This window comes from Manis javanica, chromosome 7 (genome assembly GCF_040802235.1).
Source record: "Manis javanica isolate MJ-LG chromosome 7, MJ_LKY, whole genome shotgun sequence".
NCBI lineage: Eukaryota > Metazoa > Chordata > Mammalia > Pholidota > Manidae > Manis > Manis javanica.
This window is the reverse complement of record NC_133162.1, coordinates 102,994,708-103,022,357: the sequence shown is the minus strand read 5'-3', so window position 1 is coordinate 103,022,357 and position 27,650 is coordinate 102,994,708. Positions and strand designations below refer to the sequence as shown.

Below are 27,650 nucleotides of genomic sequence, written 5' to 3'. Positions count from 1 at the left end.
TTCTTGGAGCCCACTCAAAAGTGGGGAAGGCTGATGACTCATGCAAACTTTTCTCCAAGATTTTGGAGTGTGACTCTGCCCCAAGGCATAAATGAGAGTAATCATGTATCTAATTTCCTCTCAGGCATTTGGTGAAATCTTTGTTGGTAAAATACTAGGTGGGGGCAGGGTGTCTGAAACTAAACCAAAAGCCTGCATATACATTTATGTTCAGAGTTGGATTAATATTTTTATTCCACTCTGCTAGAAATGTGTATTCATAGCACTTGGAATTCAGTTTGTTCCTGAAAAGTTGTATCAGTGGTCTTCCCACTGATTGGCGTTAAAGTGGTCAAGAGTGTTTCATCCTTGGAGGCCTCAGTCGTTTCTTGCCTTATTTGTGATTACTTCCTTAACAGTAGAGGCAGTACTAACAGTTGATGGTTGATACAGAAGCACAAATTCTAACAAATCAAAGTTTAACTGAACATGTTCATTGCTATTTTGCAAACTTGGAAAAACACGCATGGTTGTATTGAAACTGAAGAGTAATAGTATAATGGGCATGCTTTCCAGCCTTCTTGAGCCTCAGTTTCCCCATGAAAGGTAAGTATTACTGTACATCAGCAGTGCTCAAAGTGTGGACCTGGGAGCTCCAGGGGCCCTGTCATATTTTTGAGGCCCCATAAGTCAAAATGAATTTTATAAAAGTACTAAAACATTATTTGCCTTTTTTACTCTCATTCTCTCCCAGGCATACAATGGTTTGCCAGAGGCTACTCAACACAGGGCACTACAACACACTGAATACAGAAGCAGATATGAAAATGCAGATGTCTTTTTTGCTGGCCAGACATTCAAGACATTTACAAAACACTGCCACTCCTTTACTAATTTTTGTTTTGAAATCTATAGTTATATTTCATAGTTATATGTTGTTTATGTTAACCTGCAATGGTATCAGTATTTCAAAAAAATAGTATTTTGAAAGTCAGTTTCAATTTTGAATAAGGTAAGTATTAATAGATATAACCCACATAAACAAAAGCTCTTTTGAGTATCCAGTGATTTTTCTCAAGAGTGTAAAGAAGTTTTGAATCCAGAAAGGTTGAGAATTACTGCTGTATGTCATGGAGATGATTACAACACTGCCGGATGGGTTAGTTTGAGGTTTAAGTACTTCATGTAAAGTGTTTAGGCTAGTGCTTGACACAGTAACTATTCAATAAATAGTAGCCATTATTATTACCTTTTTAAAGTGCACTTGTGGTGATATGATGTATTAGAATGGAAAAGGCTAAAGAAGTTGGTTGAGTGTCTGAAAGAAGTGACCTGAATAAAATCATGACCCAGAGGAGTGGAACTTGGAGCTGAACTAAAGTCCATTATGCAATACTATTGCATTCAAAAGACTTCAGGAATTTAAGGAAAAACATAATCAAAACATGAAACAGATTCTTCATAGTTAAAATGCTTGTGGGGACAGATGTTCTCCCTATATGACTTTTTACTGAAATGTATGAACTTCAAAAAACAACTTTATCATAGAAATAGTAGAATGTACCTTTTCACTTAAAGGAAGTTCACTGTCAGTCTTTCGATAAATTCATCACCTAACATTAATTTGAAAACCCATCTTTGAATACGGCACTCTTGTGTTGCATCTTTTGACACTGGTTTGCCTGGGAATGCTCTCTGTCTGTGAGACCCCGAGCTCTTTGAAGTTGAAACTATCTTTCTTACATTTATTTCCCAGTGTCTAGAACTGTGCCAGGCCTAGAGTAAATTCACATTGTTTGCTGAATGAATTAGAATTTTGGCCATCTTTAGATTATATAGTCAGCAGACTATTCTGAATAAATTAAAATAGAGATAGAGGTATATATTGTATAATACAGAATACAACTATTTATATATGTAAATAATTTTTAATACTTTAGAATATGGGAGTTTAACCTAAGAATCAAAACTAATATGAGGCTAGGGATTTTTGGTGTTATTGGATTCTCTAATACCACAATATCTTTGGATTTGTACAATACCCAAGAAATTCTTTTAAAAATACATATATGAGCTTGCTTATCCTTTATTGTCATACATATTTTGTTACACTTTATTTAATTTTATTGTTATACTTTATTTTTCTAGAAAAGTCAAGTAGAGATTGACAAATTAGGGGCCTTTTCATCAAAACGCACATATCTTCTATATTGACAGCTTGCTTGATGTGCCTTTAGATCCTCATCTTACGCAGGCACAGTCTGTATGGAGTTGCCTGGGGCAGAGACTTACACTGAGTGGGAGTAATTCTGCACGCTTCCACGGAGTGCTTGAGCTGCTCCTCTTTCAGGGCATCCTCAGGGGTTGCCATCTGCCTGGTGGAGAGCAGGGCTGCCCTGTGGTTTCATTCTCATCTGTTCAGAATGGGTGCTGGGCTCCCTTTAGAGTGGCAATAGAACACTGATTTGTCTCCAGATGGGTCTGCCCTTCACACTCATGCAGCAGATGGCTCTGTAGTGCCCTGAAGTGTGGAGTCTTCACACATCACAGACTGAGTGTAGTCCCCCTTTGCAAGCTGCTTTCTTCTAGGGGGCCATGTTTTTTCTAAACATGCAAACCTTGCAGGTCTTCCTGGATTTTACAAATGCCAACCTGCTGTTGACTTCACTCAGGACAAGCTTTCCATGGGCTTAATTGCAGTTGTATCAGTGATATTCTGAAATACATGGTTCATGTAAATGATTTTGTTGTTACCGTCTTTAGTTGAGATTTTCTAGAACTAATTGACAGACTTTAGAAACTTAGAAAATTCTCCAATTGGGTAAGATATTGAGTAAGAAAAATAGCTCTGTTTTATTCCTCCCTGAGGAAAGAATTCTCTTTACATTTAACTGAAAAAGTATTTGTGGTTTCTTTTGTTTCATTGTGTGTGTATTCTTTATGTCCTTTTTCCCCCTATTCTGTAAGTAAAGCTCCACAGCTCTCAGAAAATATCCCTGGACATTTGTTTTGCAGTCATAAAGTCAAACCCTTTCCATAATGAGCTACTGGCTTTGCTACGAACACAAAACCTTGATGCGTTGCAAAAGCACAGTGTCAGTTTCCAGCAGACAAGCTAAGATCTTCAAATAGTCCAGGACTGTATGTGGATGTGAGTGTGTTGAATTTACTGTGGGTAGTATGCAAGTCAAGGATTCTGCATTTTTTAAACAAAGCTGTTTTTTAGAACCCTGAATTTGCATATAAAAGATGCTGGTCCCAGTTGGTTTCACATATATATTAGGACCATGGTGGTTTGTAGATATGGTTTGCCAATGGACTGTCAAACTCAAGGGAAAATGAAATTATGGTAAAAAAAAGACAGAAACCTTTAATTTTAATATTATGATTAAGTTAATATTTCTGGGCTCAAATTAACATCTAGAAATTCTGAGAATTTCTGCATAGTTGCTTTCACCAATTCAACAACTCCATCCCTTAATTTAAATAAAGACAACTATTTTTTCGTACAAAAAAATTGCAATTCCCACTAAAAACCCAAAAAATTGCCGACAGTATTTTCATACATGTAATACTAAGAAATTGAAAGATTTGGGGAGATATAAAGTATTGAACCTCAGGAAAGGATCATGTTTTGGATTTTTTTTTTTTTTAGCCTTGAAACTCTCTTTTTAAAGAAAATAGGATTCAGAAGCCCAGTATATAAAATAGCTCAAAATTGGGGTGCTCTTGCTGTGATGGGCCTTAGCTGGCCCTCGTCTTGCCTGCCCCACCCCATAGACCCTGGAACCCTTAGAGATCTTTGCTCCATGATGTATGTTGCATGTCCTGATTAAATGATTTAAAACAATTACAGAGAACATGATCCTCAAGACACATTAATATTTGTTATTCTTGTGAATTCTGCTCCTTTAACACCTAACTACTCCAAATCAGGTAACCCCCGAAACTAGACTAGTTTAACTAGACTTAAACATTTTCTACCTTATAAACGAGGAGCACTAGGCTGCAGGGGTAGAGCTGGGAGTTGTCTTTCCTGTTACCTGGACGACTTAGAGATTCTCCGTGCTTGTGTTGGGGAAGAATATTTTTTCCTCTATCCTTCATGGTTCTTCTAGCTGGTTTAAGAATCAAATTGACATGAGACAGATAAAGAGGAGAAAATTAAAAGTTTAATAACATGTATAACTCCTGTACATGTGGGAAAGACCCAGGAATACTGAATACCCCCAAAATCTTAATCATCTTCAGTACCATCTTCATCTAACACAAAAGAAGGTGTTGAGGTTGGCAAGTCATTTATGAGAAGTCACTGGGAAAAAAGCACAGTGAATGAGAGCAAGGCTGTTACATGGATTTGTCGGGGCCTTCTGCAATGACAAGAGTTTCCAGAGATTTGCTCAGCCCTCTCTTGGCACCAAGAGGGAGACACCCTTACAAACAGAGATTTCATTAATACATGCAAATATCTCTAGGGTAACTTCTCCTGGTTTTCAGAGCTTCTCTTTGTCTGAAGTTTCTTAAAAATAGTCCGCTTAAAATAATCAATTTGCCAAAGAAGCATATTTTGGTGTGGCAAAATTTGCTCCCCTATGTTTGTGCCACATACTTTCCCATGATTCTTTGATATTGGGTGCACATTTGTTCACATGGTGGTAGGTCAAACCTAAGTTTCCAGTTTCTACATTTTACTCTTTTACCAAATCAAATGGCAGACATGGTATGGATTAGAAGATGACCATTCTTGTTGGTTCTCTCATATTTTTTTCTTTCTTAAATGCCAAAAAAATCTGTGACCAGAGCACACAATTTCATGATTTCTTTATATTTTCCTCCTTAAAAATTATGTTGATGGGTTAAACCATTGAATTTTCTTTCAATTGGATTTTATAAGATTCGACAAGCACCTGTACTGTGTGATAATTCCTAATAGCGTTTTAAAGGAAAACTTTTTTTAAGGATAAAATAGTGATGTTTCTAACCTTTAAAGTGTATTAGGACTCTTCCATCATTTAGTAGGAAGATAGTGATAAGATAGACTCTTAGTCTGTTCTAGAAATGTCTTCTTTATGTTAAATGGCTCTTGTAGAAAGCTGACATGCTATTAGCATATATATTAAGTCTTAGAAGATTCAGCAATCAGGAATGATAATTCCAGGAAATTTTCCAGAACATTCTTCCATTTCTAGTTCTGTGTCTTCTGGGCAAAGTTCACAAAGTGTGGTTCCAGAATGCTAGGTGCTCTCAAGATCCCTTTGAGGGATTTGTAATGCATATGTATGAGGGTCCTTTTAATTGCTCTAAGCAGTGTTTTATAGTTTTCTGTCTGAGAAGTCTTTTGTTAAATTTATTCTCTAAGTATTTTGTTTTTTGACACTATTATAAATGAATTTTTAAAATGTAATTTCCTCTTTCATGCTAGTATATAATACAATTGATTTTTGTGTATTTGCTTGTATCCTGTGACTTTGCTAAATGCACTTAATAGTTGTATAGTTGTTTTGCAAATTCCTTAGAATTTCCTATATAGAAATTTATGTCATCTCTGAATAGAAAGTTTTACCTCTTGCTTTTTGATATGTGTATCTTTTATTTTTTGTTGACTTATTGAAATTAAGTAGGAATTTTGCCTGTCTTTGAACTTCATATGAATGGAACCATGAACTTTATACTCTCCTACATTTGCTTCTTTCATTCAGCAGCATGTGATATTCTGTATGTTGTTATGATTAGGGATAGATTATTTTTTTCCCAGGACTCTATAGTTTTCCAATGTAAAATGCTGCTAAGTTTATTCATTCTAATGTCCTCGTGTATCTATATTTTCAGTTTCAGGCTATCATATATATAGTAGTGTTTCTATGAAAATTTTATTGTAGTATATGTCTTTTATTGAACATATACATGCATTTCTGTTGGGTTTATACCTCAGAGTGCAGTTGCTCAATAATAAAGGCTAGGGTATGTTCTTCTCATGGTGTTTTGTTTTGCTTTGTTTTGTCCTTATGAATACATGTTTAATTTTCATATTAAGCCAGAGCTCCATCATATTCTTCCCATTCAATTCTTTTCTCCTTTCATTTGTCCATGAGGGCCTGGGCCAGAGAACACATGTACACTCTGCCTTGCTTACTGCACCTGGCTCCATTTCTTTCAGGCTTCTTCTTACTCACTTTGTTGTCCCCTCTCATGGGGCAAAACTTGTATCTCTCAAAAGTCTCCTGGTTCTAATTTTCCTCCGGTCTGTATCTTTAGGTATTTATTCAGAGAGAGCTGCTCCTACTAAAAAGTTTATTAACTTTCACCATACTGAAACACGTGCCTTCTTGGAAGCCGTAGACATTTCAGACCCAAGAAGTTAGGATGGGAGAAATCCTCTCATCTAGGAATGGATTTGCTTTCCCACTGTTTGCATTTAGCTGATCCTATGTGGAGGGAAGGGAATGTCTGAGGGATGAAATTGAACTTAGATAGCTCACATCTTGATAGTAATAGAGGGATTTCAGGGACAGTCCTTGCTAAAACTAAGATTTCAGGATTACTGGAAGAGTTGACTTGCTCCTACTTCATCTGTTAACTTTTAAAAAGAATAACTGAAAAGGTGTCCAAAATACAGGTACCTATTACTTTAAAAAAAAGCATTTCTAAAATTTTTGTGAAGATTAGATTATTTTGTAAGTGAAATCAGAATTACAATTGTAAAGGATACAAAATGAACCCAATTGTAAAATAAAGAATATTAAACCTGCTTTTTAATCATATCTATTTCCTAGACACTGAAAAATAATAGTCAAAATTTTTACTTAGGCTTTGAAGTAAGAAAAACTTAAAGTTTGGTCCTAATACAACTATTTCTAGCTGGGGACTCAGTTTGTTGAGCCCCAGTTTCCATGTCTATAAATGGGGATAATAGAACTTAGTGGTGTAGGGTTGGTGTTAGTCTCATGTAAAATCAAATAAAATGTTGAGCCTGGTGCCTTTATTGTATCAAGGTTGCAAATGAGCTCCTATTATTATTACTTCAAGAATGGTTCAGAGTTGTTTGCTTTTTATAAGGTCAGTATCAACACAGAGCAATGAAAGAAATAAAAATAATTATGTATGAGCAAAGGTGATACAGACAGGTCAAATTTAAATATTTTAGCTATGGAAAATTTATTTACAAATGATATATGTTAATGAACTGAAAACAAAGCTTTTACTTGACATTCATCATTTATTTGGCTATTATAAATCCAAGGCAAAAAATCTCTTTCATGACACTCAATGAAAACAATGTACTAATGACGAATCACTTTAAATATTTATAGAAAGTTTAGTGGAGGAAGTGGGCTAAACCAAGGAAGGAGTTCCTCTGGAGACCTCAAAAGAATGTTTCAAAGCCATGCCAGTGTACCTCTGCCTTGAGAAGAATGGGCAGCTAATCACGTGCTTTTGTTTCTCCAGGGAGAAGTTGGCTGTGGCCAGACTGCAGCGGGAAGTCGCCCAAAGAAGAAGTGAGGGGGCCATGGTAAGTCCTGGCTGGTCTCTCCTGCTTCTGAGCCTCCCTTCTGAAGGTCTCTGGCTTGAAAGGCACTTTGTCTCATTAAGGATATCTAAGGAAAATATTTCCTTGCAGCAAACTTAATGATGTTTTGGTAAATGATGTGTTTATAATGCAGTTTAGACTGGCTCTGCCATTTGCTGAGAGAGCAAGAGAGTGAGAGAGAGATATATTAATTGAGAAAAAAACTGTTTGGGCTTTGAAGAGGATGCTCAAGCATTCAAAGGATTTTAAAGCTTTATTTTCTGAAGGTCTGTTGGATGCCCAGGCTTCCAGCTGTGAGAATAGTGTCTAAGCAATCTTAGATTTTTCAGATAAGGACATTTCAGCATAATGCAAGATTCTCAGTTCTCCCAACTTAAACAAAATGAACAACCTAAAAAAATGGTTAGATGTTTGCTAATGTAATGGCCTTTTATCCTTTTCCTTCTCCACTCTTTGCAGTTATGTGTCTCCCCGTCCTTTTCAGTGTGTGCCATTTAGAAAATGGATGTTTCCTTATGTTTTGAATTGTACTAGAAATCAATATGGCTGTTTTGGTCCACAGCAACTTCATTTTATAGACTGTCTTTTGCCAAAGTATCTGTCTGTGTGCCACTCTTACATTAGAGATGACTGTCTGGAGACCCAGGGAATGTACACGTGTGGATTAACTGCCGCTGCTATCTCTGAGAAAAAATACAGAAAGCTAGATTTTCTCCCCCATTTAATGACAAAACAGTGGCACATGTGCAATATTTATGCATAAGAATTAGATGTTTTGAAAAAGAAAAGTGACACATTTTCAGACCCTGAGGGCTGCTTCCATTTGATTTCATGAGAGTTAATTGACAATTTCTCTACTGAGAAGAATAAGGAATTTGTAGAAAATGCTGGTCTCACACTTCTCCGACCGGGAAATGCAAAGGGCTGGAGCAAGAGACTGAATGTTAAGCGGGTTCTGGAAGGTACAGTGGCCCTTGAGCATGCTAAAATACTTAGGCAGCCACCTTGCTTGCTCTGTTAGTAATCTCAATGTGAAGAGAATATGGAATATCGCAACAATGGGAAGCAACTGCTCACAGCATCTTTGAGCAGGCATGTGGAAGTAAGTTGAAGAAAATGAAGGTTTAGTCAAATGGTGAACTGAAAATTTTCAACCTGCACTTTTACTGCATTGTAAAATGTTTATGAGCTAGGCCATTCTGTAATGTTTCAATCCTTTGTTCGCACTAGCTCCTGTTCTATGCTTCTTGATCTGTCCTAATTGAAGACTTGGTTACTTTTTCTAGGTCTTAGTTTCTTCATCTTAAAATGAGGAAGTTGGAATTTTATGATTACACTTGTTGAGTGGATCATACTACTGAACATGTGTCCATGGGAAGTTTTTATGGTGGGGAGCTTTTCATGGTAATAACTGAATGTTATTGAAGCTGGTAAAAACAGGCCTCTAAAGAATGGATCTTTCTGACTCAGTCAGTAAATGGGCCTGAGTTGAAGTCATTTTGCACAGATAATTTTCTAGTCTTTTGTAAAATAAAATCCCCCTTTAAAAATATATAAATAATTGTTCAGTGTAGAAAATACCCAAAAAATGTTACAGAGCTGTGGCCTGGTCTGCACCTAAGTTCTGCTGTTCATTGCTGGAAAGGCTAAAACATTGAGACGAGTGTAGGTAAAAATGAAAGGTTGCTTTATTCAGGAAGCTGGCAACCTGGGAAGAAGGTAGACTAGTGTCCCAAGACCGTCTCCCAAGTGCTGGTCAGAGACAGCACACGTTAAAGGGGAACTTCATGGAGGCAGGAGGGGGCTAGCAGTTAATCCACAGCTGGCAGGCAGACCTGCTGGCATCGTGGAGGCTGTGTGCTTCCAAACTGAATGGAATGTCCTTACCTATAGTTTCCAGGGGGCTCCTGGCAAAATTTCTAAAACTCAGAAAGCTCTAATTAGAGGGCAACATAAAAGGAACGTTTTAGTGTCTTTCAAAATGGAGTGAGTTAGGCTTTGCTAGAGCCTTTAACAAAAGCACAGACAAAGAAAGGTTACTGTGATAGATCGAAAAAAAAAAAAGGAAAACCTTTGGAAAAGTTATGAGTGTTTTATTACTCTTATTTAATGATGTAATGAAAAATCACATTTATGTGTTGATTATTTTAACAAATATTTATTGAGCACCTATAAGGTGCCCAGCACTATTCTAGGCACTGGGGAAATGTAAGTGAAAAAAAGAAAAAAGAAACAGGCAAAAAATCTGACAGCTTACATTCCAGTGATGGGGAAGATAGACATTCAGTGTAACTAAAGTGTTAGATGGTAGAAGCAGCTATGAGAAAATCAGATCATGGTAGGAAAGATTGGGAGTTCTAGGGGTCAGTATTTTAAATAGAGTGTTTATAGTAGTACATCACTGAAAACTTGGTACTGAACAAAACCTGTAGGAGGCCGGGGAGTGAGCCACAGAGGTATCTCGGAGAGGAGCATCCCAGGGCAGGGAGATCAGCAAGTGCCAAGGCCTGGAGGCCTCAGGAACAGCAGGGAGACTGGATGGAGGGATGAGGGATGGAGGGGGCAGGGGGTGAATAGTGAACATAAGTCAGAGAAGCCTTGGGGGCCACTGGGTAAGCAGTCAGCCAGGTTCCCAAGGAGCTCCATCTCATGCTCTTGAGTGACAGGAGCCGCTGGGGGGCTCTGAGCGAGGCAGTGATGTTGTCCGAATTATTACTATTAATATTACTATTTCTTCCATTGCACAATTTATTGTTTCAATTCCTTAGAGACACCGTAAGCCTGATTTTCATTAATACCCTTTATTTTGATTTTTTTCTCCCTCTTTCTCAATATTTTTTCCCCTTTTTTGTTTCCTAGTCAAACTTCTCTGAGTTTTCTACTTAATTATATGCTTCAGCATTTCTTCTCCTAGGATTCATTTATTTCTAAGTCCTGATTCTTTCAGAATCTGACAGCTCCTAAAATCAGGCAGTTGTGTTAGTCCTCGAAATTTAATTCTTGCTGTTACAAGGCCAGAGCCTTGTCACATCTATAGCAGAAATGGAAAGTGGATCATGACAACCACATCACTTTATGTTTTTAAAGACTACTATTTACAATGTTCTATATTTTTACCCACATGAAAGGAAAAATGGTATGGAAAAGTTAAATAAGAAGGATTTTTAAAAAAGCTATGTAATGGAAGCAGATGTTTATTTTTAAAATCATCAGTGAACCTGTTATAATCAGTCGTTAATGCACAGAATGCCCTTCTTAAAATTTGACTTGATGCAATAAATCTCTTTACTTACAACTTTTAAGATAGTACCCAAGGCACCAGTTTTGAGAGATTTATTTTTTTAGCACACTTTTTTTTTATTGTGGAGTAATTGTAGACTTACGGAAAAATTGCACACCTGCAGACCTTTTAACAAGTTTTCTAACATTAACATCTTACATAACTCTGGTATAATTATTAAAACTAAGGGATTAACATTGGAATGTTACTATTAACTGAACTCCAGATTTTATTAGGCTCTCACCAGTTTTTCAAGAAATTTCCCTTTTTCTGATCTAGGATTCAATCCACAGTACCACATTACATGAACAGAGATTTCATCTTAATGGCTAGTTAGTTGATACATATGTGGGAATAAGAAGGACATGAGTTTCCCAGCAAGGCAGGTCTGGATTCAAAGACCAGCCAGTTGTTAGCAATGTGATCTTTGACACATTACTGGTTCTTTCTAATTCTGTATGCTCTTTTGTTCTGTTAACTCAAGTTAACAGAAAGTTTTCTTTCAGTCTATTAGATGTTTCATATTTATTTCCTTTGGTTTTAATTCTTTCAACCTTGAAATTACTATCACTATTGTTTTCATACTTACCTTTCATTATTTTTCACAAATGCTATAAAATCATGTCTCTCTTCATTCTTGGAGACTGTGTTTCAGCCTGTACTCCCTAATGCTGGCATAGTTTACCACAAGATATGTTCTGTCCTGAAGACTTTAATGTCATCTTAAATTTTGTTTTATGGATAAAAGCCCATTCCACCTCAAGAGTAGGAAGATACCCATTATCTTCTAGAATGTGTATAGTTTTTATTTTTCTTCAAGTAAATTTTTGCATATTCTAGCTAGAATTAAATTGTTGTGAGGTAGGAGTCAAAAGGAATGTTTTCCCCAATTGATAGTTAATTTCCCCAAATCATTTATTGAACAATTTAAACTTTATTGCCACCATCATATTCCAAATACCCCTCTCAACCTGCATCAGTTATTGTAGGACTTGAACTTTTTCATTAACTTTTGTCTCTTCTTACACTATTCTAAATTGTTTTAATTACTAGAAACTTACAGTTTACTTGATATTTTGTAAGCCAAGTTCCTTCTGATTATGCTTTTTTCTCCAAACTTCAGAAAATTTTATTTCTTGACCAGCTATGAGTTAATGAGCTAAATAAGCATGTGCATTTGGATTTTTAAAAATAGCAACAAGTATTTTATATGTATTTATGACATAACAAAATACTGCAGAGACTACTTCAAAATGACATCAATAATGGCTTAAATATATTTTCTGTTTTCTTACATTTATGTTAAAAAGTTTAAAACAATATCAATTCTACCAGTGTTAGTCTGACAGTTCTGTCTTCTTAGAGTTAGCATCTATTGATTCTTTTTTCATTCTGTTTGAGATCTTGGTTTTTGATATGATGAGTGATTTTTTTTCAGTGGAATCTCAACCTTTTGGGTATTATGTTATGAGATTCTGGACCTTATTTAAACCTTCTGCTCTCTTGGCTTCCATAGGCATTGCTTGGCAGAAGGGATGCTCTGTTTTGTGACTGGCAGGTTAAGGAAGAAGTTTGGGTTTCCTGTCAACCTCATTGACACATAAGCGGGTGCTTCTCCTTACTGCTGGGCAGGGATGGGAGTTCAGGCTCCCTAGTAGGACCCTCCACTGATGTCCCTTGATGGAGGGGGTGGTAGGAATGCCTTGTTATGTCCCATATGACCTCCACTGAACCAGGCATGTTTGGCATTATTACTGCTGAGCAATGGTGTAAAATGCTGTCCTGTAGGCCTCTTCTGATACTATCACTGCAGAGCAGGGTAGGAGGGAGAGATGCTCATTACTGCTGGGTAGAGGTGGGAGTCCAGGCATCTCAGGTGATCTCCACTTACATAATGAGGGGCAGGAGGGTAATTACGCCTGACAAGGATGAAAGTCATGGCTTTCTATGTGACCTTCTCTGACACCCCCCCCTCTGTGGGTGTGTTGGGATGCCTTATTATAGCCTCACCAGCTGGAAACATAGACTAGAAAATACCAGGAATAGAAGTAGAGACCTCAAATATAGTCCACTGTTTCACAAACTTGCAGAAACTTGTATCTACCAAAAATTGAGGGGATAATTGGAGGGAGGTATGGGATCAAAGGAAGAGGGTATTTTTTGTGTTGTATCTTTAAAATTCGGCTGGCACAGTGTGTTTGCCTCCTGAGAGCATCTGTGTCATTGATGAGGGTGAAGTGAGGCTGAGGAATGGCTTGGCTGTGCATTCTGGACACTGTGTCTTCTCCCCCCATTTCTCTTTACAGTGTGGTGGGGAGGGGAGCAGAATAGGGAATGAGATTAAATCCTTCTTCTTTGGCACAGAGTGTTCCCTTTCTTCTTTTTCTTTTCTTTGCTTGCCATGGCAATGAACTCTGCAGGGCCTGAATCATTGTTAGCCTTAACCAAGTGCTGTGATCATGGAGAGATGGAAAACATGTACTGTATGGATTCTTTTTGTGTCCTATGATAGGAAAAAAATACATCCTGTGTCATTAAAATTCGAAAGGTGTCGCCTTTAGTATTTCGAAACTGAAATCGTCTGCAACCTGGATTATTTAACTTAAACTCACAAAAACTTTGGAGATGTTATATTTTACACTGGAACTTTTTGGTTTCATATTCTAAAAATCTTGATTTATTAACACTGTTTGGAGGGTAGAGTTTAATATAATAATTTTCAACTCAATGAGGAATTAATTAGAGAATATTACTTGTATAGACTTAACTGTATTTGCTTCTAGCATGTGGTCTTCAGACCCCTGTGGCTAGGGAAGGGGTATAGAACCTGAGCAGGCTGGACAAAAAAATTCCAAAGAAATTACTGCCAAGAGAACTATTACAAATAGTTAAAATTTACTATTGTAGATCCACATTTAAATTACTAGATTTTTTAAAATAGATTTTTAAAAAGTCTTCTAAAACATACACATGCATGATTTTCATATAGATATTGATATTATGACAAATGAAATACAAAATCACTTAAAAGTGATTCTATCATTTTTTTCAATCATGTGTTTCCTAATCAAATGATACAAAAGAAAAAACTACTAACACTTGGAACTATTTAAGGTTGGAAATCATTGCTATGCATTTTTAAAGTTGATTCAAAAATATAAGTTGTGTTTAAAGGAATATTAATGACATTCTATGCAAAGAACAGAATGTGAGTGTAAATATTAAAACAAGTGGATTTTATAAAAGGCACTAGCAATTCAAAGGATTGTAAAGTGATGTTTGGTGCATTACAGAAAAAAAAGTGGTTCCATCTGTTAGTTTTTATTCCTAACAAAGGAAAAAAAGAGGTCGTTTTGATCAATGTCCTTTTAATTCTTAGACTTGGTATAAAATAAATCACAGTGTTACAGCAATTCATTTATAGAGGTTAAAGTGATATGATGTGGCTTTTCATGGTAACATGGGTTTCACTTGCTGAGCGCCTGGGACTTTGATTTGCCATATTACCTGCTGTGGTTTAAGCGATTCAAAATAATTATTGGGAGTTCCTTGTCACAGTGGCCTATTCCACACCTGCACCCTTTTGTTGGGAGCCCTACAGGGATGCTGGATTTCAGGTCTCCACTGAATAGATGTCCTCCCTGCGTGGTCCTCCTATACTCAATTGATTTATGGATGTATCAAGCTCTTTGTTAGCATGTAAACCCCTAATTAATTTAAAGCCCTCTGTAGAGAAATTAAACTCCTAGTTAAGATTTTTAACAGACTCAGATGGTACTAATAATGGGAAGCAAGTCCTATTAATGAATTTACCATGGTCACTGGCATTCATACTTTCATAATGAGAGCTGGTACATGGAGCTTAGAGTTTACCCACAAATAAAGAACGGGCTGTCAGGACATCATTGCGTCGTTGCCCGCAGCCCAATCAGGCTTACCGTTTGAGTTCCAGCTTCCCATCTGTGGGGCGAGAGAGGAAGAGGCAACAGAGGCAGGCATGGAGCAGAGGAGACAGGAGAAGGGGAATAGGAAACCTGTTTGGATTGCATAGCCAGCCCTTCAGTTAGATGTTTCTCTCCAGCTAGCGACCCTGTGCTAAACATCTACTGCTGGCCATGGTTTAGGTCAGAGTAGGAAAACCAGGGCAATTTTCAAAATATTCTTGAGAATAAATGGATAAGAGTCCTTAAATCACCACCAAAAACATTCCATGCATTTATTGTGAACACTGAGTTCTAAATGGATTAGGAATGTAAATATAACAGATGAAACTATATAAATACTTGAAGAAAACAGAGAAATTCCTCTTTAATTGGTTTAAGGAAAGGCTTTCTAACTGTGACTCAAACTCTAGATGCAATAAAAGGCTGATACATTTCACATAAAAATTAATTTTTTTACATGACCAAAAATGCAACAGAGTTGAAAAACAACTGACAAATGGGCAAAATATTAGCAGCATATATAGCACAGCAAAGGGCTAATATGCTTAACATAACAAATCCTTGATGAGGGTCAAAGGACCAAAAATCCAACTGAAGAAAAAAAAACAGGAAAGAGACATGCACATTTAATTCACAAAAGTGATATGAAAATGACCCACAAGCATATGAAAAATATGTTCAAGCTCAGTCATAATTAGAATAATGACAAATAGTGCTGAGATACCATGTCTCACCCATCAGGATGGTAAAAACCAGATAATATTGTGACATGCTCTGCTGGTGAGGATGCAGGGAACCACACACACTGCCAGGCATTCTGGTGAGGATGTGGATTGGTGCAGTCCTCCTGAAGGGAAATTTGGTGATATCTATCAGAACCACATATGCTCTTATCTTTAGACCTAGAAATCCTACTTCTATGAAACTATTCTCATGACATATATGCAACAATATAAAAATACATATGCACAAGTTATTTTCTTCAGCACTTTTTGTCCTAGCAAAATACTGGAAACAACCTAAATGTGCCTACTTAGGAGGTTGGTTGAATAAACTGTGCCATAGCTGCACAATGGAGTATATGCAGCTGTGGGCAAAAGAACAAAACCAAAACCCAAGAGCTCTTTGAACTGATCTGAAGTGATTTCCAGGGTACATGGTTAAGTAAAAAAGATAGAGCACAAGAGAATAGTATATATTGTGGTACTCTTCATGTAAAAATGAATGGCGTTTAAGAAAATATACATCTATTTGCTCATTTGTATAAAAGAAATACATGAAGAGTAAACTAGGAACTAAAGTGATTGGTTACCTGTAGGTTCTGGTTGGAAAAAGAGGTGGGGAAACTTGAAGATTGGACTGAGTTACGTGGGCTGAGAAGGGAACGACATGTGTCTGAGTGTAACTTCTTGTGTGGCTCTGATTCCTGGGGTCATAGTTATGTTTCTCATCCTCTGCATACCCGCCCACCAAATAAGCAAATAGTTAAGACCATCAGGCTGTGCAGGGAACCCCAAATAGAATACAAATAATTAACATATTCACTTAACTGTATTATAGATTATTAATAGATAAAGTGAAGGAGATGAGCAAAGAAATAAACCAAACTCTTAACTGTGGAAAAAAGTATTTTGCTTGAATATTACAGGGCTAAAGACAAAAAGAGTTGTACATAAATGCAGTAACCTAGCAGTTAAGATGTTTGTCACAAGGCTATGGACTGGAAAATCTGAAACTACTTCGTTTACTAGAATTAAACAAAGAATTACATTGTAGGAAATCAGAACTGGGTTTTTATTCTTGGAGAAAGAAGGTCTAAATAAGAAAAGGGAGAATGTGGACATTATCGCTGTGGTGTTGGGGATCAGATGTATTAATAAAAACTCATGTATATGTGTGTCTGTATATATTTTTTCATATATACTCATATTTTATATAATCTCATACATACATACATATACACATAGGTAATATATAGAGAAATGTAGATACGTATATGCATAGGTTTCTTTTACATACATGCATTTACCAGCTTTGTCCACTGAAAGGGCTTAAAGCAAAGGCATTCTAGTCAAAATGAGTACAGCTAGAGCCCAGATCTTGGTTTCTAAACACTATTCTCTAGTGAAATGAATTGAGCCTCTTTGAAGAAATAACTGATTCCAGAGCTGGAATGGGAAGACACAAGATGAATCTGAAGTATTTTGTTGTGTCAGAAAGTAAGGAAATGCCCCCAAATAGATCAATTTCTTAAAAGAACACAGGCTCCTACCCTAAAGAGCTCTAAATGGCCCAAACGAGAACAATCTGAACAAAATAAGGTAAACAACCTCAGTATTAGATTTTAACCTATAGAATAAAATTCCATGAGTCCATATGGATGGATGCTAAAAATTAGTGGTCAGAAGTTGAGGAAAAGTAGAATTTGCATAAGTCTTAGAGTATCTCATCCAAGATATATACATATTAAATACAAGAGGAACATAGCAGCTTTACAGTAGAGAAACTGGCAGATACCACCTCAACCAAGTGATCAAGATAAACATCACCAGTATTAAGACACAGGGGCACCCCTTGATATAATGCCCAGAGAACACATCGTGTGTGTGTGTGTGTGTGTGTGTGTGTATGTGTACTTGCTTAAAAATACATAATCTCATTCCAGTAATGAAAAAACATCAGAGAAACCCAATGGAGGGACATCGACAAATAACTGATCAGCACTCTTCATGATTGTCAAGGTTATAAAAGTCATGGAAAGACTGAGGAACTGTTACAAACTAGAAGGGACTAAGGAGACATGACAACAAACACAACTTAGGATCTGGGATAGGGTCCTGGGAAAGGGAAATATTAGCAGTAGAAAAGCTAAACTCTTTAATTTAGTTAATAGTATTATACCAATGTTAATTACATGCATTTTTCTTTTTTAATCACTGAAAAAAAGTGTAGTGTGTTTTCTTCTCTTCTCTCCATTCTCTTTATCCCTTTTCCTGGTTTCCAAGTTTCTGGTAAATCTACCATATGTAGTTATGAATGATGCTCACTATTTCCATATCCATTTCCTTTCTTCCAGCTCCCCCAGAGTTGCAACATGCCTTTTTATCTGTAAGAACAGAAAATACGACTTTTATCCAAATTGTTTTTGGTGTTACCCCACCCCCAATTGCTGTTCATTCCCAAATCTAGAGTATTTACCTAATCTTCATTGAGGCTCGGGGGGAGCTGTCTTCAGAGACCAAACAAAACAGCCCCTGGGTCTTTGCTGCTTGTCCCTAGCAGGAGGATGCCGCCCTCTGCCTTCCTAACTTGAACCTTCTGCAGGAAGCACAGTGCATTGCTTTCAGCACTGAAATGCTTCCATAAAGATATGATAAATCGGGCTGTAGCCTCTAGCAAGTGGCAGGATTTGTGACCTAGAAACATTGGAATCACTCAGGAGTGAATATAATTTAGTTATCAATGAAGCAGTAAGAGACAAAACGTAAGGGTCTAAATGGGCTCTTCTGTTTGGCGTGTTGGGATTATTTTTTGTTTTATTTTGTGTTTAACCATTTCTTAGCCCTCTGTGGCGCTCAGCCTGTTAGGATTTACTTAGAAAGCAGCCCAACTGTGAATCATCACTGTATAAGTTGGTGTTGCTGTTGAAATTCATGTAAACCTAGATATTTAGGACCACTCTTATGGTTGTCTATATTTTTGGCTTAATGATAAAGAATTTTATTGGGGCTCACATCTTTATTTCTGATAAACGGAACGCTCTTTTTCAAAGTGTCCCTTCATAAGACTTACTTGTAGATATGTGATGGAAGATACTCTTAAAGCTACAGGTTTGACCTCATGAAAAATCAGTATGTCAAGTAGGCATTTTGGCATATTAACATATTCACTTGGTTCCAGAAGAACTCTGTTAATGGTAGTTTTTCTAAGAAGCATTTCAATTCTTTCAATCCCTACATCCATGTAGCCCTTTATAGGAATGGAATGGTTTCTTTTGAAGAGCCTTTTTTATTATTTAAAGAAAAAACTTAGGTATTTTAACCCCAAATGCTTTCTTTAAACACAGCCGCCCTTGGAGAATACCTTCGTTAGTGTCCTGTTTTTTTCTCTTCCAAAGCAGGACTTTTTTCCCTCTTGTCACTGCATTTTAGTTCTGCATCTCTTTGCCATGTTAGCATTAGCATCAGAATATAAGAAGCACGGAGGGTCCGTCATTGTGTGGTTCACTTGTTAGGGGTAATGTGTTGCCAGATATTTTTGGCGCTGTGTGAAAGGCTGAGCTACTGCTCTCCTTTTCGGAGGGTTTTACTATTGATTCAAGCTTTCCACCAGCAGAGGGAGCCACATTCATTTAAAAACAAAGATTTCTTTTTCTGGGCAAGTTGCAGATAGAATGCAGGTGGCTTGGTACTTTGCCCAGGGGGAGCCAGAGACTATGGGGTGGGAGGGAGACTGCCTGGAGAGCAGCACACCAGAGGCTGATGGCCTGAACATGCCTCCAGCCCTGTAATGAATAGATGAGCCCTAATGCTTTTTACTCTATTTAAAACAACACCAACAGAAACAAACAAACCAAACAACAACAAAAAATTAAAAGGAGCATATACTTATTCTCCAAAGACCACATTCCTCCTCAGTTGGGAATCACATCTCCATTGGATTGAAAGGATTGAGCCTTTAATCAAGCATGTAATAGCTTACTTTCCTTTTTATTCCATAAAAACCACTGTCTCTTATTCTGTGGGATGGATGTCACTGCATGAAAAATAGCCTATATATTATAATTCAAGAGATGCCTGCAAAAGCATCCTGCCTCAAAAATTCCCTTTTATCTCTCTACCTACCTCCTTAAGTGTTTACAATTCCAGTGTGAAAAAATAACTTATTTGGTTATTACATTTTGCTTCAGAGAATCTTAAAATTGGAAATATTTCCAGCAGGGTAATACACTGATCTATCAGGAGCCCTTTATGTATACTTGATATGTTTATTAGACTTAGGAAGCTTGTCATCTGAGTGACTAAATCAGGAGATGGATGTGAGATTTTTAAATTTTATTTTCCAAAGAACATGATATGAGATCTACCTTCTTGACAAATTTATAAGTGATTTTACAGTGCTTTTGACTATAGTCGCAGTGTTGTACAGCAGATCTCTACAACTTATTTGTTTTGCTTAGCTGAAACTTTATGCACATTGATTAGTAACACACCATCTCCACCCGCCCCACTGGCTTCTGATAACCACCATTCTGCAGTTTAATTCTATGTATTTGACTATTTTCGGTACCTCATGTAGGCACAATCATGCAATATTTGTCTTTTCGTGACTGGTTTATTTCACTTAGCCTAATGTTCTTAAGGTTCATCCTTACTGTAGTTCCAACTTTTTTAAGGCTAATATTCCACCATGCGTATATATCACAGTTTCTTATCAGTAGGTTCAGGTTGTTTGCACATCTTGGCTATTGCGAATAGTGCTGGTATGAACATGGCAGTGCTAATGAAATGGTTTTGAAGAGAACCTATAGTCAGGAAGTGTCTTAAGGCCAAAGGGAAAGCACAAATAAAGTTGAATACAGGTGGCTTCAGATAACTTGTCCACTGCACCATTGCCCCAAATGGAGTCTTGTCAACAGCCTGCATAAAATGACTTATGCATATTCCCAATTTTGCCAGGACATGGCTGCGATTTCTCCTAAGAGTCGGCCATTAACTATCCCTTCACCACTTTTTCCCACCTATTATAAGAATATGAATACAGTATTAAATAAGTCATAAAGGTAAGGGTGATAACTGAGCAGCCTTCCTTGTTACAGCCACTGCAGAGTCTTTGAGAAGCACACTGATAACAACCACTACATACTGTGGATAATGATGACAACAGCTAATATTTGTGGAACACTTATTCTGCAAAGGCTCTACCAAGCTCTTTACAACAGCCCATGGAGGTGTTTATTATTAATACCCAATTGTACTAGCTCAAAGAAGTTAAGTAACTTGGTCCAGACCCATAGCTACGAAGTTGCCGAGCTGGTTTTTGAACTCTATCTGACCCCAAAGCCCAAGTTCCCAACTCTATGCCTTCCATTTTTACAAGAAGCCCCAGAAGGCAACGAAATTATATATTTCCTTCATTATTTTCCCCTTCAAAACGAAATGCCTGTTCTCTCACTGTGTTAAAGAGAATTGCTTTTGCCCATACTAAAATTATTTTAAAAGAAGTCATCTAAGGGAAAACATGTTGTTAAAGCCTGTGTCTGGTTATTGCAGGTTCCTTTTACTGTAAGTTGGGGATATAATGCATCTTTGCATATATTGGTTTGTTTATTTCTTTACAAACAACCCTTAGTTGTGCAGTAATCCTGTATGCTGGGGCTTGGTGATCCCTTTAGTGCTTTACTGTGGCGGCCACGTTTAGGTATTTGCTATTACCTTTATACTCCACCAGGTCGATTTCACATCATATTAGTTCCTCAACTGCCCAAAAGTGACCCTGTCTTCTAACCAGAAACAGCTGGATCTCTACTGCTGTAGGCAGCACCCTTGCATCTGCAGGTGTGTGCTTGCCAGACATGCTTGAGTAACTGTGAGTGGAAACCTCTTTAATGAAAAGCAGCTCAGCGGTCCTGGTAAACTCTCCTCAGAAGTCCCTGCAGGCATCAAGGAGAGTCACAGAAGGGAAGCTGTGCGTGACTGCTGATAGAAGGTGGCAGAAGCAGTCTGCAAGAGGAAGAAATAGATGACAGATCATCCAGGTGTATGCCAGTCAATCTCCACAGTCCCCTGGGTGAGCCATTTTGAAAGGCAAACAGATGTGCTGCTTCATCTGTGCAATCGGACCTAATTGGGAAAGAAAAGATTTCCATCTTGATTAGTGGGAGTGAGATTTACTGTAGTACATCTCGTTGGAGGTTTCAAGATCAGGATGGTGTGGAATTCTAGAAAAAGAACAGCTGTTTGAGCATTTGATGTGTCACTCTTTCACTTGCTGCAGTGGATTTTGATGTGTCAAGGGTCGGGGTAGTTAGACAAGATTGCTCAGAGTTGCTCAGAAGTCTTTGTTCCACCTTCATGATGTTTATTGCATACATCCTCTGATTCACATAAATGCTGGTATGTTTTTCTTTATGCTGGGTCCAGGCCTGGGTTCTACATCTTTTTCAAGGGTATCAATGAAGAATGGAGAGAATGACTACTGTAGCCCTTCGGTGCTGAGACTGAAGGGGGAGAGGAGCAACCTTTCCATTTTCTGGGCTGTGTGTAAAAGATGGGGACACTGTTCATGGTGCAAACGGGAAGTACAGAGGCTGGGTAAATCCTTGGACCACACATTGAAGAGCCCACTCTATTTGAGGGGTAGTTTCAGTTTCTTTGCTATGAGAGCTGCACCATTAACATAAACAATAAATATGACCTTACAAAAATGCAAGAAAATTGCTCTTAGTGAATATTGAATATGGATGATAAAAATATGTATATTATATATTAATTTTTTTCTTCCTGGAGTCATAGAATGGGAAGCTGTATTTTGGTCTTAGCTTCTTGTCTGAAAGCTTCTCCCAGGAGAGTATGAGTTCACAGAAACTGAAGCTTGGTGACTCTACAGACTTAAAAGAGGAAGTGAATTCTCCAGGAAGGCTAGCAGGTGGAGCAGAGGAAGGCTCCACACCATTTTGATGACTCCACACTGCAAGGTCTGTTTGTTCCATTGAGATATTGCCCAAATAATACCTTTGGCTTGGGAGTCCCTGTAATGGAAGGGAACCTCTCCCTGTAAATAATACAAACATCTCTGATAAGAATGTTTAAGAATTAATTTGTTATGGAAAAACTGGTTGAGGGCTTTTCACATGGTTATATGATAGACATATAGGCTGAATCTAGACAAGGCAGATTCAGGCAAGATCCATAGTCAAGACATGTTATCAATTTAAATTCACTCACATGAAATTTTAAAGTCAAGAAATGTGGCTCCATAGAGTAGTAGTTAAGTGCATGGATTCTAGAACCATGTTATTCTGACACTGAATCTTGACTCCACCTTTTGTGACCTTGAAGACCTACTCTGTAGTCCTGAGTTTTCTATTTGAAGAGTGGGACCAGTAATTACACCTAGTTCTAGGCCATCATGAGGACTAAGTGAGTTGTCACATAAAGTGCTTAAAATACTTCCTTGCAAATAGTAAGCATACAGTTAAAGTAGCTATTAATATTCTGTTATCACTGATATCATTATACTGCAGCATCGAAGTTGACTTACTCTATCAGGTCATCTTTACATACTTGTCATGGGCAGGCGTTTAACTGGCTGGAGAGGTGGGGAACAGGAATGTGTGGTGGGAAGACACATTCTTCTCATGTAAATAAGAAAATCCTTTCATAGAAAAGGGAATTTTCAGAAGATGGCAATGAAGAAAGATCCCAAACTCATGTGCTTCCATGGACACCCAGCAACTATATGTGAAATAGTTTCCTCTAAAACTGAAAGTCTGGATGAGTGACAACTATACATCAGGAAACAAGAAGAAAACCTCACCAAAGCAGATAGCAGAGGCTGGGACATAACCTCTTTATAAAGCCCAGCCCAGTTGATCTACCACCAAGAGGAAACTCAAAACCTGGAGCTACTCTCTGAGGAGTAAAGGGTTTGGACCCCATGTTAGGTACCCCAGCATTTAAGAAATATATCTGAGAGTCAAGCCCCTAAAACATCTACTTTGAAAACCAGCACGGCTTGTGTTTGAGATGCGTAAGACTGTATTGATCTGAAAAAACAGCTCTTAAAGGGCTGATAGACTCACCCATTCCAGGGCCCAGTTCAGAGGCAGCCAATCATGCCCAGACTTTAAGTGAGGGAGGGTCACGTGCCGTCACCTGAGGGGCAAGCATCTAATTTAATACACACATATAGGACCCTGCTGAAACACTCTGGAGATGGAGACTGGTGGGTACCACCTTTGTGCTTTCCCTTTACTGTGTTCTAGGGCACCAGTATCTCCTGGAAAGGAGCTTTTACATGCATCTGGTGCCCAAGGGTTGCCTGTTGATTGCCTGGCTCTTGAGGACAAGAGTGTTTGCATTCTTGGTCCCATGGGCTGTAATAATTGGTGTCACCCAAAAGGGAGCTCTTAGCCCTATCTGGCACTCTGACTTTTGGGACTGCTGCCAGAAGACACCTTTATATCATCTGGCTCAGATGGCTAGTAGGGCTTATGCTTATGGGTCCACATGAGTGTAACCAATGCAAAAAAGTTCTTAAAAGCTCCCACTCTCAGGGCACAGCAAGAGGCAACAGACCTAGGAACTGGGTGTTTCTGTGAAGGAGGGCTATTAGCTAATCATCATGGCTGCAACCAGAGGGTCAGGCTCATAATTAAACATACATCTAGGGTCTGACTGTAATTCTTTTCAGAAATTTCAGAGGGTAGGTGTTATCTTTGTGTTCACTCTGTTGGAAATCTTCTGAAGGGGAGCTTTACACATGTCTGGTGCCCTCATTTTTATGTCTGGTGGCCTGGTTTTTATGGCTGATGCCCAGAAGATACCCCTTGATTGCCTGGCTCTGGTGGCCAAGGAAGCTTGCATTTCTGGGTTCCATGGAACTATGACAATGAAAAAGATTCTTGGCAGGCTACCACCCCCAGGGCACTGTGCCGACAGTGGACTGAGGCCCACCTCCCAGTCTTTCTGTGAAGGAGGCCTTTTTGCTTGTTCCAGGGCTTTGTCCTGAAGGGTGGGCTTCAAGTATGGCACATATTTAGTGGCCTATAGAGGTGCTGTCAAAGAATGTAGGCTATGGATGCCATCCTGGTTGTTGCTCTCCCTCTGCCTTCATCCAGCTCACTAGCATCTCTTAGAAAAGAGCTTATTTATCCATCAGGAACCCTGATTTTTATGACTGCTATCCAGGGGACCCCTCCAATATTTATAGAATATTCTATCTGAAAGCAGCATAGTACACTTTCTTCTCAAGTGCACATGGAATGTTTTCCAAGAGAGATCATGTGTTAGGCCACAAAACATTTCTAATCACAATGGTATAAAAATGTGGAGATTAGACAACATGCTACTGAACAACAAAGTGGTCAAAGAAGAAATCCAAAGAGGAATAAAAAAATACCTTGAGATAAATTAAAATGGAAATGTAACATACTGAAATTTATTGGAAGAAGCAAAAGCAGTTCTAAGAGGGAAGTTCATAGTAATAAATGCCTACCTCAAGAAACAAGAAAAGTCTCATATAAACTACCTGACTTTTATACCTCCCAGAACTAGACAAAGAACAAATGAATCCCAAAGTTGGTAGAAGGAAGTAAATAACAAAGATTAGATCAGAAATAAATGAATTAGAGTCCAAAAAGACAATAGAAAATATCAGTAAATCTAAGACTTGTTTTTTTGAAAAAATAAAACTTGCATACTTTTAGCTACACTCACCAAGAAATAAAAAGGGAAGACTCATATAAATAAAATCAGAAATGAAATAGGAAGCATTAAAATGGATACCATAGAAATACAAAGGATCATAAGAGATGACTATGAACAATTATATATGCACAATTTGGATAACCTAAAATTAATATACTCCTATAAAAATACATCCTATCAAAACTGAATCTATGATGAATGGAAAATCTGATCAGATTGATTACTAGTAAGGTGGTTGAATCAGTAATCAAAAACTTCCCAACAAACAAAAGCCCAGGACTAGATGGCTTCACAGGTGTATTCTACTAAATACCTTTCAAAGAAGAAAGGTAATCCTTCTCAAACTCTTCCAAAAAATAGAAGTGGAGGGAATTATTCCCAATTCATTTTATGAGACCAGCATTACCCTGATACCAAAATAGACAAGGATGTCACAAGAAAATTATAAGCCAAATGCCTGATAAACATAGATGCAAAAATCCTTCACAAAATATTACTAAACTGAATTCAGTAATACATTAATAGAATCATACACCATGATGAAATGTGATTTTCCTCCTGGAATGGAAAGATGGTTTAATATCTGCAAATCAGTCAATATGATATACCACATCAATAAAATGAAAGATAAAAATTATGTCAGTAGATTAAAGTATTAATAAAATCAAACGTCCATTTATTATAGAAACTCTCAACAACTTGGTTATAGAAGGTATGTACCTCAACATAATAAAGGCCATATATAACAAGCCTGAAGGTAACATCCAACTCAGTGGTGGAAAGCTGCTTTTCCTTTAAGATCAGGAATAAGACAAGGATGCCTACCTAGTCTTGCCACTTCTTACAACGTAGTCTTAGAAGTCCTAGCCAGAGCATAAAAAGATATAAAAGCCATTTAAATTGGAAACAGAGAAGTAAAACTGCCACTATTTGCAGATCACATGATCTGAAATATAGCAAACTTTAAAGATTACATAAAAAAAAAGAAAACCTGCTAGAACTTGTAAATGAATTCAGTAAATTTGCAGGACACAAAATCAGTATCAAAAATGTATTATGTTACTACATACTAATAATGAACTATCAGAGAAATTCAGAAAACTGTACTGTTTATAATTGCATCAAAATAAAATACCCAGGAATAACTTTAACCATGGAGGTGAAAGACCTGTATATTGAAAACTGCAAGACATTAATGAAAGAAAGAAGACACAAATAATTGGATAGACTTTCTGTACTCATGGGTTGGAAGACTTACTATTGTTAAAATGTCCAAACTATCCAAAACAGTCTACAAATTTGGTGCAGTCCCTATTAGAAGCCCAATGGCATTTTCCATAGAAATAGAACAATCCTAATATTTGTATGCAACCACAAATGACCCTGATTAGCCATAGCAATGTTGAAAAAGAAGAAAAAAGTTGGAGACATCATTGTCCCTAATTTAACTTTATATTGTAAAGCTATAGTAATTAAAACAGCCTGGTATTGGCATAAAAGCAGACACATGTATCAGTGGAACAGAATAGAGGGCCCAGAATAAACCAACATATGTATGGTAAATCAATTTACAACAAGGACACCAAGGATATACAATAGGGAAAGGAGAGTCTCTTCAATAATAGTGGTGGGAAAATTGGACAGCCGCATGCACAAGAATGAAGCCAGAGCATCTTCTTATACTATACCCCCAAATCAACTCAAAATGGATTAAGGATTTGAATATAAGACCTGAAAACACAAACTCCTTGAAGAAAACATAGTGAATTCCTTGATCTAGGTTTTGGTGATGATTTTTTAAATCTGACACCAAAACCAAAGGTATAAAAAGGAAAGATGAACCAGCAGCACTATATCAAGCTTTTTAAAAAGTTTTGCAAAGCAAAGGTCACCATCAGTAAAATGAAAAGTCAATCTACAGGATATTTTAAAATATTTTTAAATCATATATCTGATAAAAGGTTACTATTCAAAATATATAAAGATCTCATACAACTCAATAGCAAAAAAAATTTTTTTGATTAAAAATAATGTGTGGAAGAGCTGAATAGGTGTTTTTTCAGAAAAGACATACAGATGGCCAGAAAGTATATGAAAAGGTGCTCAACACCACTAATCAGAGAAATGCACATCAAAACCACCATGAGATATCACCTCACACCTTTAGAGTGACTATTACCAAAAATAAAACGAAAGATAATAAAAGTTGACAAGTATATGGAGGAAAGAAACACTTGTACACTGTTCATTGAAAATGTTAAACTCACATAACCACCATGGAAAAGAGAAAGGAGGGTCCTTAAGAAACTAAAAGAATTACCATGCAATCTAGCTTCTGGATACATATCCTGAGAAATCACTACCTCGAAGAGGTACAGGCAATCCCATGTCCACTGCAGCATTTTTATTCACAGTGGCCAAAATATACAAACAACCTAAGTGTTCTTTGATGGATGAATGGATAAAAAAATTGTGATATAAAAAAGTGA

At 37.4% G+C, this 27,650-nt stretch overlaps 1 protein-coding gene across 16 annotated transcripts in view; it reads left to right on the top strand.

Annotated features, from left to right (window-relative positions):
* NCKAP5 (NCK associated protein 5) overlaps window positions 1-27,650 on the top strand; it is a 942,960-nt gene that overhangs the window by 470,731 nt on the left and 444,579 nt on the right. For all 16 annotated transcript variants that reach the window (XM_073241351.1, XM_073241347.1, XM_073241344.1 and 13 more), the window contains one exon: window positions 7,426-7,489. In XM_073241351.1, coding sequence (XP_073097452.1) covers window positions 7,426-7,489 — 64 coding nt within the window. The remainder of the gene's footprint in view (window positions 1-7,425; window positions 7,490-27,650) is intronic.